The sequence below is a fragment of the Carcharhinus amblyrhynchos genome, chromosome 9 (assembly GCF_965287045.1).
Source record: "Carcharhinus amblyrhynchos chromosome 9, sCarAmb.v2.hapA, whole genome shotgun sequence".
In the NCBI taxonomy this organism is placed as follows: Eukaryota; Metazoa; Chordata; class Chondrichthyes; order Carcharhiniformes; family Carcharhinidae; genus Carcharhinus; species Carcharhinus amblyrhynchos.
The window spans coordinates 32,418,382-32,431,420 of NC_137332.1; the positions used below are offsets into that span (position 1 = coordinate 32,418,382).

General features: G+C 39.8%; 1 protein-coding gene across 2 annotated transcripts in view; it reads left to right on the top strand.

The window, feature by feature from the left end:
* The window catches only part of tesk2 (testis associated actin remodelling kinase 2), a 110,908-nt gene that overhangs the window by 27,606 nt on the left and 70,263 nt on the right, over positions 1 to 13,039 (top strand). For both annotated transcript variants that reach the window (XM_080195403.1, XM_080195404.1), the window contains exon 2: positions 4,246 to 4,534. In XM_080195403.1, coding sequence (XP_080051529.1) covers positions 4,319 to 4,534 — 216 coding nt within the window. In that variant the 5' untranslated portion in view covers positions 4,246 to 4,318. The remainder of the gene's footprint in view (positions 1 to 4,245; positions 4,535 to 13,039) is intronic.

Genomic DNA, 13,039 nt, shown 5'->3' on the forward strand with positions numbered 1-13,039 from the left:
TGGAAGATTCTGGTATTTGCATTGGGACATATTTTCCCCATAAGAAAATTAGAAATTAAGTTAGGAAAAATTCAACACGTGACTCACCTTTAATAGTTTTCTTTGGTTTGTTAATGCCTGCTTACAAAGTGCCATTAATAGAAGAACTTTGGGAAAAGGTATTTAATCAGGATATACTGCAATCCCATTTGCCTTGAGAAAAGAAAATTGCAGTAGAAGTTAAAAGTTCATTTATTAGTCACAAGTGGGCTTCCATTAACACTGCAATGAAGTTACTGTGAAAATCCCCTAGTCGCCGCACTCCAGCGTCTCTTCGGGTACACTGGGGGAGAATTTAGCACGGCCAATACATCTAACCAGTACATCTTTCAGACTGTGGGACGAAACAGGAGCACCCGGAGGAAACTCGCACTGACTTGGGGAGAACCTGCAAATTCCACACAGCGGCCCATGCTGGGAATCGAATCCGAGTCCCTGGCATTGAGGCAGTATTGCTAACCACTGTACGTCATTGTGTCTCTTGGTATATTTCAATTAAAATGAATTTAGCATATAACTTTAAGCTATTGTCAGAGGACTTAATCATTTCTTTTGTACAATTTTTGACATCTTAAAGTATTCAGATTACAAAATTAGTTTTCAGTATCTTTGCAATAAGTAGAATTTAATCTGCAAAAGTTTCTACCACAACACTTGACGTAAACGCTAAATACTTATTCAATTTGGATAACCCGTGGAGTACTGACCTGAAAAATGTTTGCTGACTTGGTGACCTCAACAGTGGCTAAATTGAAGCTGGTTGTGACTTAGCCAAGGCAATAAATTTCATACACATGAAAGAATTGTTCAGATCTTGATGTTTTGGAATTCTTAAGTTGTTAGGCGTGTGATTTCAACTCATGTATATGCATATGCACCTTAACCATCTGTGCATTTTGATAGAATGGAAAACCATAAAGCAGCACGTGAATGTTTTTTGATTGTCAAATGTGCTTTACTTCAATAGTTTGTGCTTGTTGGTTGTCTGGAAAATTGAAATTTAACATGGTTTAACACAGCACCATGGAAACACTAGCAACTTACTACGGAGAATAGCTTTACCAGTAACAGCACCAGGCCAACCAGCTATTCAATAGCTCCAAAAGAACACATAGCAATATCAGAACATGGTTGGATACTGTTCAGCTAGAGAAATGGAGACCAGTGGGTGTCAATATTCTCAGCAACTACCTTGAAACAATATACCTTTTGAAGATGTGGGACAAAAGTCTACAGCTGCATTGAGACATGCTGTGTGTGATTAATGTATGTCAGAATTCCAAACTCCGATGCAGGGTAGAGACTGCAAAACTTTGTACTGAGCAGTGATAGATGTTAGGATGATAATTTGCATTATTTTATTGCCTTTAACATATCCAAAGGCCCTTCACAGGAGCATTATCAAACAACAAAATGGAATGACGTTTATAATTTTCCAATCTAAAAGTAAAATTCCCAATTCTGAAATCTCCCATCATGGCTGTAGTATTTTCGCTAAATGCTTCCATATTTGTATATCATTGTACTCCAACTGCTGCTGCATCTTATCATTCAGGTCAGCTTCAGGGCAAAATAATCTAAATTACCAAAACACAAGAGTATCTGCATAAGGAGATATTGGGTCATATGATCAAAAGCTTTGTCAAAAAGGTAAGTTTTAGGAAGTGTCTTTGAAGAGGAAAGTGACCTAAAGAGGTTTAGATATGTAGGGAAGGAATTCCAAAGCTTGGGGCCTTGGCAACTGAAAGCACGGCCACCAGTGGTGGAGTGAGTAATATCGAGATGCTCAAAGTGCCAAAATTACCTGAGTGCAGATACCTTGGAGGGTTGTACAGTTGGAGGAGGAGGGGCAAAGCCGTGAAATGGTTTGAAAACAAGGATGAGAATTTTAAAATCGGACGTTCCTTGACTGGGAGGCAGTGTCGGTCAGCCAAGTACAGGGGGCCTTGGTGAACAGGGCATATAGACAGCATAGCTTTCGATGACTGCAAGTTTATGGAAAATGGAATGTGGGAGACCAGCTTTATAGTAGCATGAGACCAACAGATTGCCCCCGCCTACGATAAAAGAATGTCGGCAAATGAGACTTCAAGTTGACTGTGAATTAGAGTTGATGCATGGAAAGTCCTTTCTGCCAGTTGAAATGCAGGGACCTGTCATGGGACTTCTGCTTGTCAGCATTTTATTCAATGACTCACACGAAGGAATAGAGTGTTGTACGTCTAAATTGGCAGATGACAGCATTGTATGTTGTGTGGATGGGAGCAAAAAATTACAATGGTAAATGTAGAGTATCTGGGCAAGTAGCTGTGTATGGGGAAATATGCAATTATTCACTTTGGATCTGAGTGTCAAGTTGGAGAGTTTTCTTAATGGCGAGGGATCAGGAGCAGTGCAAGAACAAAAGGTGCTGCATCTCCATGTATACAAATCATTCTAATGCAGAGGTAATCAGAAGGATTGTTGGAATGTTGGTCATTATCCCAAGAGGGTGTTGGAATACAAATATGAGAAAGCTATTGTTTGGTCGCATGGATCCTTGGTCAGACCCTGTTTGGATTACTGCATTCAGTTTTTAACAGCGGATCTCATTTAAATAACTATTGGTCTTGGACATGGTACATTTCCAATTCTCCGTAATGATATTGCGTTTAAAGTGTTGAATTAGGACAGGCTGCATAAAGTTGATTTTGTATTCATTTGAATTTAGAAGGTGGAATGGTGATCAGATTGCAACCTTTTGTAATGATTTGGGGATTTGATAGGGTAGATGCAACCAAATTCTTTCTCTTGTGGGGATTCGAGACCAAGGGAGTGTAATCTTGAAGTTAGAACTAGGCCACTTAGAAGTGAATGGAGGAAGCACATTTTCCTTACAAAGGGTAGTGGAAGTCTAGAATTCTTTTCCCAAATGGCTATTGAGTCAATTGAAATTTAAGATGGAGATCAGTAGATTTTTGTTAGGCAAAAGTATTGGGTTTCAGCGGAAAAGTAGATCGTCTGACCCATTGCATGTGCTAGCCCTACGAAAGAGCTATCCAAAACGTTCCACACCATGCTCTTTCCTCCTTAGCGTGCAATTTTTTTTTCTTCTGGGAATGTAGGAGTAGGTTATTCAGCCCCTCAGGCCTGCTCCACCATTCAAGATCATGGCTGATGTTCAACCTCAATGCATCTTCTCACAGTATCCCCGTGTCCCTTGATGTCATTGGTATCTAGAAATCTATCAGCCTCTGCTTTGAACATACTGATTGAACCTCCAAAGACTCTGATAGAGAATTCCAATTATCCACCACTGTCTGACTAAAGAAATTTCCTTCTCATTTTGGTACTAAATGGCCAACTCTTTATTCTGAGGCTTTGTCTCCCTGGTTCTAGATTCCCCAATCAGGGGGAACAACATTCCTGCATCTATCCTGTCAAGCCCTGTAAGAATTTTGTATACTTGAATTAAGTCACTTCTCATTATTCCAAAGTTTAGAGAATACAGTCCAAGTCTTCTCAACCTGTCCTCATAGGACAATCCCGCATCTTGAGGATTAGTCAAGTGAGAATTAAATTGCATTTGTGTAATTACGTGAGTGGCATTTGATTTTTAGTTTATGTTGTTATCTGTTGTCTTTATTTTCAAGAAGTTTACTAGGACAATTGTCAACATAACTGATGAATTACAAACTTTTAAATGAGTGTTGAGGTGTACATGTGTGTGATTAATATATTCCTTCCTATACTGAAAAGCAGACAACCGACTCTTGGGGATCTCTGTAGAGCTGTTTTTGAACCAGCTGCCAGAAACATAAAACCACCTTCAGGCAGTGATTTGTCTTGCCCTTTCCTAAGTACCAGATTTCAGCTTATCTGATGGAAGAATCCTAATCGCAGGCTTGTGTCTTAAAATTTTTAAAGATTAAAACTGCAGCAACAATTGGAATAAATGTACAGAAAACTGGTGGAATGCTTCCTAAGCACTTTGTGAAGAATTCTGGGGAATTCAGGTCTGATGCTGAAGTTTAATGTGAATATTGAAGAAAACTCAATAATGCGGGGAAAAACTGCCTCAAAATTTTGGCTATAGGGGTTTCCTGTCACATTTTTCATTTCCTAATGAAAACTGTAGTAATTTTGTGTTTATTGCTCATATGGGGAGAGATGGGTCAATAGATTTTTTTAATTGAATTACTAAATGTGTGTTTTTCTCTCCTTCAGTTTGAATCCAGCTAAAGCATTGAAACAAATTCTGGATGCTAAAATGTGAAAGCTATTTCTGCTGTACTCTGGAATGGATCGAAACAAAAGAAATTCGATAGCAGGTTTACCATCAAGACATGAGCGATTGGAAGATTTTGATGGCAATAGAGAAGGTGGTGTTGCTCAATCAGCGACAGTATTCCCTTCATCGTACAGAGCCCTGAGTAGTGCTGTCTCCAGACTTACTAGGCTTGATGATTTCATCTGTGAAAAAATAGGATCTGGATTTTTTTCAGAAGTCTACAAGGTTAGTTAGTGCACCTCAGTACTCTCATTCTGTAAATTATAACTGGCAGAAAGAGAAACATAATCTCTTGTGAATGTGATTTCTTTAAATTGCCTGTCCCTTCCTTATTCCTATAGTCAATCTAGACACTTTGTAAGCCAACAAAAGAGAGTAAGAGAATGGATAGAATGGATCCATCTTCCTCAATAGCTGTAATACTGTGTATTTTCCTGTTAATACAATGGAAATGTTACAGCACAGAAAAAGATTAATCAGCTCAATGTGTCTGCGCTGGTTAAAGGGAAAAACCTAGCCACCCATTCTAATCTCACCTTCCAGCAAGTGGTCTGTAGCCTTGTAGGTTGCAGCACCTGTAGTGCAGATCCAGGTACCTTTTTAAATAGTCCCAGTCCATCACACAAACCAGCCTCCCATTCATTGATTCTGTCGACACTTCGTGTTGCCTCAGAAAAGCAGCTGGCATGTTCAAGGACCCATATATCCCGGACGTACTCTCTTTCTCTGTCGGGAAAAATGCAAAAGTTTGAACGCATACCAACTGAGTGGAGGACCGCTTCTGCCTTGCTGCCATCAGACTTTTGAATGGACCAACTTATGTTAAGCTGATCTTTCTGTATACCCTATCTATAACTGTGACACTACATACCCCACTCTCTCCTTTCCTTCTATCAACGGTATGCCTTGTCTGTGTTGCATGCAAGAAACAATACTCTTCACGATATCCGAATACATGGGGCAATAATCAAATTAAATCAGGGGCAGCGCAGTAACACAGTGATTAGCACTGCTGTTTCACAGCGCCTGGGACTCGGGTTCAATTCCTGGCTTGGGTCACTGTCTTATGGAGTTTGTACCCATGTCTGTGTGGGTTTCCTTTGCGTGCTCTGGTTTCCACCCAAATTCTGAAAGATGTACTTGTTAGCCTTGTTGACCTGCACAGGTGCCGGACTGTGGCGACTAGGGGAATTTCAAAGTAAGTTCATTGCAGTAAGCCTTACTTGTGACTAATAAATAAACTTTAACTTTTAGACTTTAAATTAATAAGTGGCAGTTGAGGCAGAAACCTGCAAAACAGGATTCCAGGTACCCACCACCCACTGGATGAAAAAATTGTTCCTCATTTCCCCTCTAATTCTTAAACCAATCGTTTTATATCTGTGTTTCTGAAAAATAATGTTGATTAAATCTGTTATTTCATGAAAAATTATGCTTGACTTTCATCCATGAAATATTTTTGAAGCCTCAGTTAGAACTAGTGAAACTTAAAAGGAAAGCATGGCTAATGTTATCCATTACAGATTAAAGCAAATGCTTCAATGATTTGACTCCTCGGTGACGTGGCATATTTTTGTGTTTGCCATGTTTGATGTCCTTTTGATCAGGATATATATTACTGAAAATAAAAGCAAAATACTGGGAAATGGAAGTTGAAAAAGAAAATGATAGAAACACTGAGCAAATCACGCAGCATTTGTGGTGAGAAGCAACTGACATTTTAGATACATGGGGTTCTGATGAAAAGTCACAGACCTGAAACATTACCTCTATTTTTCTCTCCACAGACGCTGCTTAGTATTTCCAGAATTTTCTGTTTTTGTTTTTCTTACAGTATCAGAAACTGAAGTAAATAGAATTTCAGTGTCAGACTCTTAAAAACCTAACCACTTGTGAAGAATTCTTAGTTTTACCTATTTCCATATTTTGCTTTTTGCTGAAAAATTTGTTACCTCTTGTAGCCTATTAACACTGTTTATAAAAATTGTCCAGGGTTTACTATGCATAGCTTGCTGTCACGGTTAAGACCTACTGTATACACTTGTGACCATTGCGCTTCTAGAGTGCTGCTTCCTCCTCTTGCTGCACTGTGACTTGGCTGGCACACCAATGCTGCTGGGTAGAAAAGAATGCTGATTACTGTTCTGTTCTGTCACTGTTGTGCTGATAGTTTGCTCATTAGTTCCCGGTCTGACCTGGAGTAACTTTTTAATTTGACTACGCAGCTGCAAAATGTTTTCGGAGGCCCTGATAAATGGCTCAAGAGGAGCACAAGTTGTCTTTTCTCCCTCAAACAACTTGATAAAGTTTGGTTGCTTGGTGGTGGGGAGGGATGATAGTTGGTGGGGTGTGGGTGGGCAACCAGCCTCTAAACATAGATGCATGGTCTAGTGATTTATGTGCTGGCTTATCTAACTTGTTTTCAACTAAAGTTAGAAAATGAAGGAAATGGTAAACGCTAATTTTCTCTTTCAGTAGAGCTGGGCCACATCCCCTTCGATTCATCTTAATGCTGCTGTAAAATGGGGTATTAGTTGCTGTACAAGGTGACCTTTTGACATTCCACTGTTACTTGTCATTTATATTAATGATTTAGATGAGAATTTAGTAGGCATGGTTAGCAAATTTGCAGATGACACCAAGATTGGTGGCATAGTGAACCGTGAAGAAGATTGCAATGGGATCTTGATCAGTTGGGCCAATGGGCTGACGAATGGCAGATGAAGTTTAATTTAGATAAATGTGAGGTGATTCATTTGGTTGATCGAACCAGGGCAGGACTTGCTCAGTTAATGGTAGGGCGTTGGGAAGAGTTATAGAACAAAGAGATCTAGGGATACAGATGCATGACTCCTTGAAACTGGAGTCACAGGTGGAAAGAGTGGTGAAGAAGGCGTTCAGCATGCTTGTTTCATTGGTCAGAACATTGAATATAGGAGTTGGGATGTCTTGTTGAAATTGTACAAGATATTGGAATACTGAGTACAGTTCTGGTCACCCTAGTATAGAAAGGATATTATTAAACTAGAAAGAGTGCAGAAAAGATTCACTGGGATGCTACCTAGTTTGAGTTATAAGGAGAGGCTGGATAAATGGGGACTTTTTTCTCTGGAGTGTTGGAGGCTTGGGTGTTTTTATAAAGATTATAAAATAATGAAGGGCGCAGATCAGCTTGATAGTCACTATCTTTTCCCAAAGATGGGGGTCTAAAACTGGGCATAGATTTAAGGTGAGGGGGGGAGAAATACAAAAGGGTCCAGAAGGGCAATTTTTTCACACAGTGGTGAGTGTCCGGAGCAAGCTGCCAGAGGTAGTAGTAGAGGAGGGTACGATTTTGTCTTTTAAAATGTGTTTAGGCAGTTCCATGGGTAAGATGGGTATAGAAGAATATAGACCAAATGCAGGCAATTGAGACTAGCTTAGGGGTTTATAAAAAGGACAGCATGGACAAGTTAGGCCGAAGGGCCTGTTTTCATGCTGTAAACCTCTGACTCTACATTAACAATTTGTCTTTAATTAATAAGTACTGTTTGAATGGAATGTGGGTTGAACTATTCCAGCACTCACATGACATGCAGGCTTTTAATATCACATTTGGAAGCAATGTACTCTTTTCTAGGTTAACCAGAGATTTCATAATCATGTGATCTGTGCGCTCTGCAATGTAGTGGTCAGTCTGGTTTTTCTGAGGAACTTTGTTTTGTGAATGCAAATTTGAATTAACAACAGTGATGTTTCGTGACATTGGCAGTATTCCATTACTAGCTATTCCACAGGAAAGCGATAAAAGGTTTGAGCCCCAAAATGTTTCTTTTATTGTTCTCATTAACTCTTCCCTTTGTTTGGGGGTGAGCTTTATGAGTTTTAAATTCGGTGTTTCTCAGAATTTATCATTACAATTTATGACACTTATTCTATGATTTGGGGAAAGAGCTGGGTCTGGGATTAATTAGCCAGCGCTACAAAAGAGCTGGCACAGACACAAAAGGCCAAATGGCCTTCCTTATATTCATTAAAATTTGAATTCTACGCATCTGCTTTGTTAAAATAGCAAGACCAGCAACACAGCGCACTGTCATTTTTGAATAAACAAAACAATCTCCTTTGAACTGCCTTGCATCTTACAAAATGTGCATCAAACTAGTTTCCTTATGACAGAGGTAAATGCCATATTAATGACTTGACTTCTTTTGTTTTGAGGTAATGTTATAGGTTTAATGTAGTGGTTCTATGAATTTGTAAATTAGGACAGGTTAGGTTATCATCAACATCTTTAAATGCTGCACCTTATTGGGACGACACTTTGGAACAGTGATTAGCAGCTGCCTTATGGCACCAGAGACCCGGTTTCAATTCTGGCCTTGGGTCCCTGTATGGAGTTTTCTTGTTCTCCCTGTGTCTGTGGATATTTCCGGGTTTTGCAGTTTCCTCCCACGCTTCAAAGATGTGCAGGCTAGGTTGATTGGCCATGCTAAATTGCCCCTTGGTGTCAGGGGATTAGCAGGGTGAAAACGTGGTGTTACTAGGATAGGGCCTGGGTTGGATTGTTGTCAGTGCAGGCTCAATGGGACTTAAATTTAACAGTAGCTGATATTGCATGACTCCAAAAAAAAATTCTCCCTTCTGGGAAAATGAGTTTTTTTGAAGCTTTAGTACAAACAGTGCTAATTACCCTTTATAGGTAAGTACCCGTTGATTTTGATGGTCTTAGAAATCAAATCTGAGAATTGAGATTTAGTCCAAGAAATTATTGGCATTTTTAGGCTGTTTTTTTGCTTTTTTTTTATTTTCAGCATCAGTGTATAAATATTAGGGTAGTAAGGATATTCAGATGCATATGCTGGTCCTTTGAATTTGATGGCATCTTGATAGCACTTTTGTCTTTGAGATAGAAGGTCATGGGTTTGAGTCCCAATAAAAATGGACACTTTCCTGTGGCACTTAAGACATGCTGCATTGTTGAACGTGCTACCTTTCAAATTGAATTAAATTAGCCGCTTGCAGTCTCTTGGTTAGATGGGAAGAGATCAGATGACATTATCGAAGGAGAGCAAGGGAAGTCTTCTGGTGTCCTAAGCAGCATTTATTACTACACATCACCACCAAGAAAATCAGATAATCTGTTCATTTATTCTATTACTTTTTGTGAGTCCTTTCAGACTGCAGATTAGCTGCCATGTTCCCTACATTACAATGGTGCACTTCAAATGTACTTAATTGCCTGTAACATACATTAGCATTTCCTGAGGGTGTGAAAGACGCTATAGAAATACAAGTTCTGTCCATTATCTAGATTCTGATACTTATCCAGAGCAATTTAAACCATGAAATCATAGAGTAATACAGCATGAGTTATGTCACTATACAAGTAATCCAGAAATAAAAACAAAATGCTGGAAAGATTCAAGAGGTTTGGCAGCATCTGTGTAGAGTCCTGAGGATATAGCTGCTGAACTGGGCCCTTGGCAAGTGGTGAGAAAGCACCACATGAAATAAAACCTATTTGACAGGACTTCTTCAATCTACCTGCTGCAGGTTGTCAGAGTGACCACTAGCACAGTCCTTGTGGAGATGAAGCTCCAACTTCACAATAAGGATGCCCTCCATCATGTTTTATGGTACAAACACCAGGCTAAACAAGATAGATTCAGATCATATCTAGCAACTCAAAACAGGGCATCTCTTGGGTCATTAACAGCAGGGAGGAAGAAGATCATGAACATTTCATCCTCAATGATAAGAGTCCAGCATGTGAGTGCAGAAGATAAAGCTTGAGCTCTAGCCATCATTAATCAAAATGCAAAGTAGATTAATTGTTTCCTCCTCCTGAGGTCCTGACCATGATAGAAGAGTGTTTTGCTGATTCAGTTTATTCCATCTGATACCAAGAAATAGCTGAATGCAATAGATCCAGCAAAGGCTATGGACTTGACAAACATTCTGGCTGCAGTGCTGAAGACATGTACTTCAGAATTAAGTGTTCCAGGAAAATTACAACCCTCACATATACCATACAGAAGAAAATTACACAGGAATGTCCTGTCTGCAATAGGCAGAACAAATCCAATTTGCCTAACTGCCACTCGATCAGTCTATGTCAATTGTCAGCAACGTGATGGAAAGTGTTGAGGAAAATGATATCAAGCAACACTTTGCTCCCTAATGCTCAGTCTAGGTGCTACCAGAGGCACTTGACTTTAGACCTGATTACAGCCTTGGTCCAAACAGAGATAAAGGAGCTGAACTCCGGATATTAGGTGAAAGTGACTGCCCGGCAGCATTTGACTCATGGCATCTAGGAGCCCTGCTAAAATTGCAATCAATAGGAATCGGAGAGGGGTTGAAGGAATCTGTTACTGGTTACTCCTAACACAAAGAAAGATGGTTGTATTTGTTGGAAGCTAAACGTGTCAGCCTCAGGATATTGTCACAACAGCTTCTCAGCAGTAAACTAGGGCCAGCTATTTTCTGTTGCTTCTTCAGTGTCCTATCCTCAATCATCTTGCCAGACCTGGGGATGATTGCAATGTTTAGCTCCTTTTGCATCTCCTCAGGTAGTGAAGTGCTGCAGTCATTTCTACCATTCATGAGGTGGACATGAGGAATGTGATGGAATGATATCTATTTGCTACTTGAGTGGAGCTCCCAACAGCATTTGCAGCTGAACACCATTCAGAACAATGCAGCCTGCTTGATTGATATTTCCTGCACCGCTGCAGTGTGCACCATGCACTGCAGCAGCCTGCCAGTGCTACTTAAACAGCACCTCTCTAACCCATGAACTCTACTGTTACAAGGATAATAGACACATTGGAATAACAGTCACGTGAAAGTACCTCCCCAAGTCACAGACCACCCTTTCTTGGAAACATACTGCCATAGCTTCATCATTGCTGGACCAAAATCTTGGAACTCCTGACCTAACTGCACCAAAAGTCTCACCTCTCTGACACCATTTCACTAGATTTGCTCTGCATTTTCTCCATGGCCTTGATACTTTCCTAAAGTAAGATGCCCAGAGTTGGAGTTATTTGGGCCCAAGCTAATTGAAGTTTAGAAGAATATGAGGTCATCTTATTTGAAATGATGAAATTCTGAAGGGATGTGTCAGGGTAGATGCTGAGAGTATGTTTCCCCTCATGGAAGAATATTGAACTTAGGGCTCCAGTTTAAAAATCAGATCTCCCACTTCAGACTGGGAAGAGGAATTTATTTTCTCAGGGTTGTTTGCCTTTGGAATTCTCTTCCACAGAGAGCAGTGGAAGTGGATTCATTGAATAGATTCAAGATGAATTAGATTTTTGAACTCCAAGCAAATAAAGGGTTGCAGGCAGGAAAGTGAAGGCCACGATCCGTTCAACCATGATTTATTGGATGATGGAGCTGACTTGGACTGAATGGCCTGCACCTTTTCAATACTATAACTACTGTTAGGGGTCCTGCAAACTATTCCTGTTTTCTGACTCTTGCTATTTATTCTTGGTCCCCATGCATATCAGTTCAACTTCATGATCTTCAGACGCTAGATCCTTTCTCTCATGCCCTTATACCATTCGTCACTATAAGGACGATTGTTCCTCCTTTGCCATTCTATCTGTCTTTCTGAAATATTGTGTACCTTGGAATATTTATTTTCCAACCTTGTTTAGTTTGTAACCATGTCTCTGGTTATTGGTTCTATATCATTTGCCTCTATTAGTGCCACTAGTACATCTACTTTATTGTGGATTCTTCATCATTCAGATAAAGAATGTTTCATCCCATTGTTTTTATTTCTGTTCACTGCAATGACCCCATTCGCCAAGGTACATTTTTTTGTTAAATTCTGTCTCTCTTTGTCCCACTCTGCTGTTCCACCCTCCCTTCATCTGAGCCCTCTTTCCCTTTCCCAACCCTGTGAGTTTAAAAATCTGTCTCCAGCCCTAGTTATATGATTAGCCAGGATACTGGTCCTAGCCTAGTTCAAGTAGAGGCCATCCTAACTGAATAATTTTTCCTAGTGTACTGGTGTCAGTGCCCCCATTAATTAAGATGTCCTCTTCTCACGCCAATTTTTAAGTCATGCTCAGTTTTCTAATTTGCTTGACTCTACGCCAATTGTTACGTGGCTCATGTAACAATCCTTTCATGTTTTGCTTTTTTTAATTGTACCCTAATGTCTCAGATTCTCTTGGGCAGAATCAAGAATGATGTTATGCTATGTTATTTGTTCTTATGTGGACCAGAATAATTGGATCATTGAACTTCTCAACAGAGAAAAGATGTCTAAACACTGAGCAGGCAGTTATGCTCAACCATAATGAGGGACTCAAACAATCTACTCTTGCTTCTATCTCTATGTTTATCTTCTCCATTAAGAACCATTAATGATTTTAGATACCTCCTAGTGAATCTCCTCTTAATTTTCTCTGCTCCAAGAACATCAGCTTTTCCAACCTATCCACAGAACTGAATTCCTGATCCCAGGGACCATTCTAATAAATCTCATCTGTATTCAACCCAAAGCTTTCATATGTGGAGCAAATGATTGAACATAGTGTAATTTTTCAGTAAGGGCAAAACTATAATTTTTCACTAAGGACACAACTATAGTGTTTTATCTAGGTGTTTATATTCACGTCTCTTATGTAAAGACTAGGATCCCATATGTCTATTAAACGCTTAGTTAATCCGTCCCACCACCTTAAGAAGGTTTGTGCACAAACGCCCTCAGGTCTAAGTGTTCTCCAC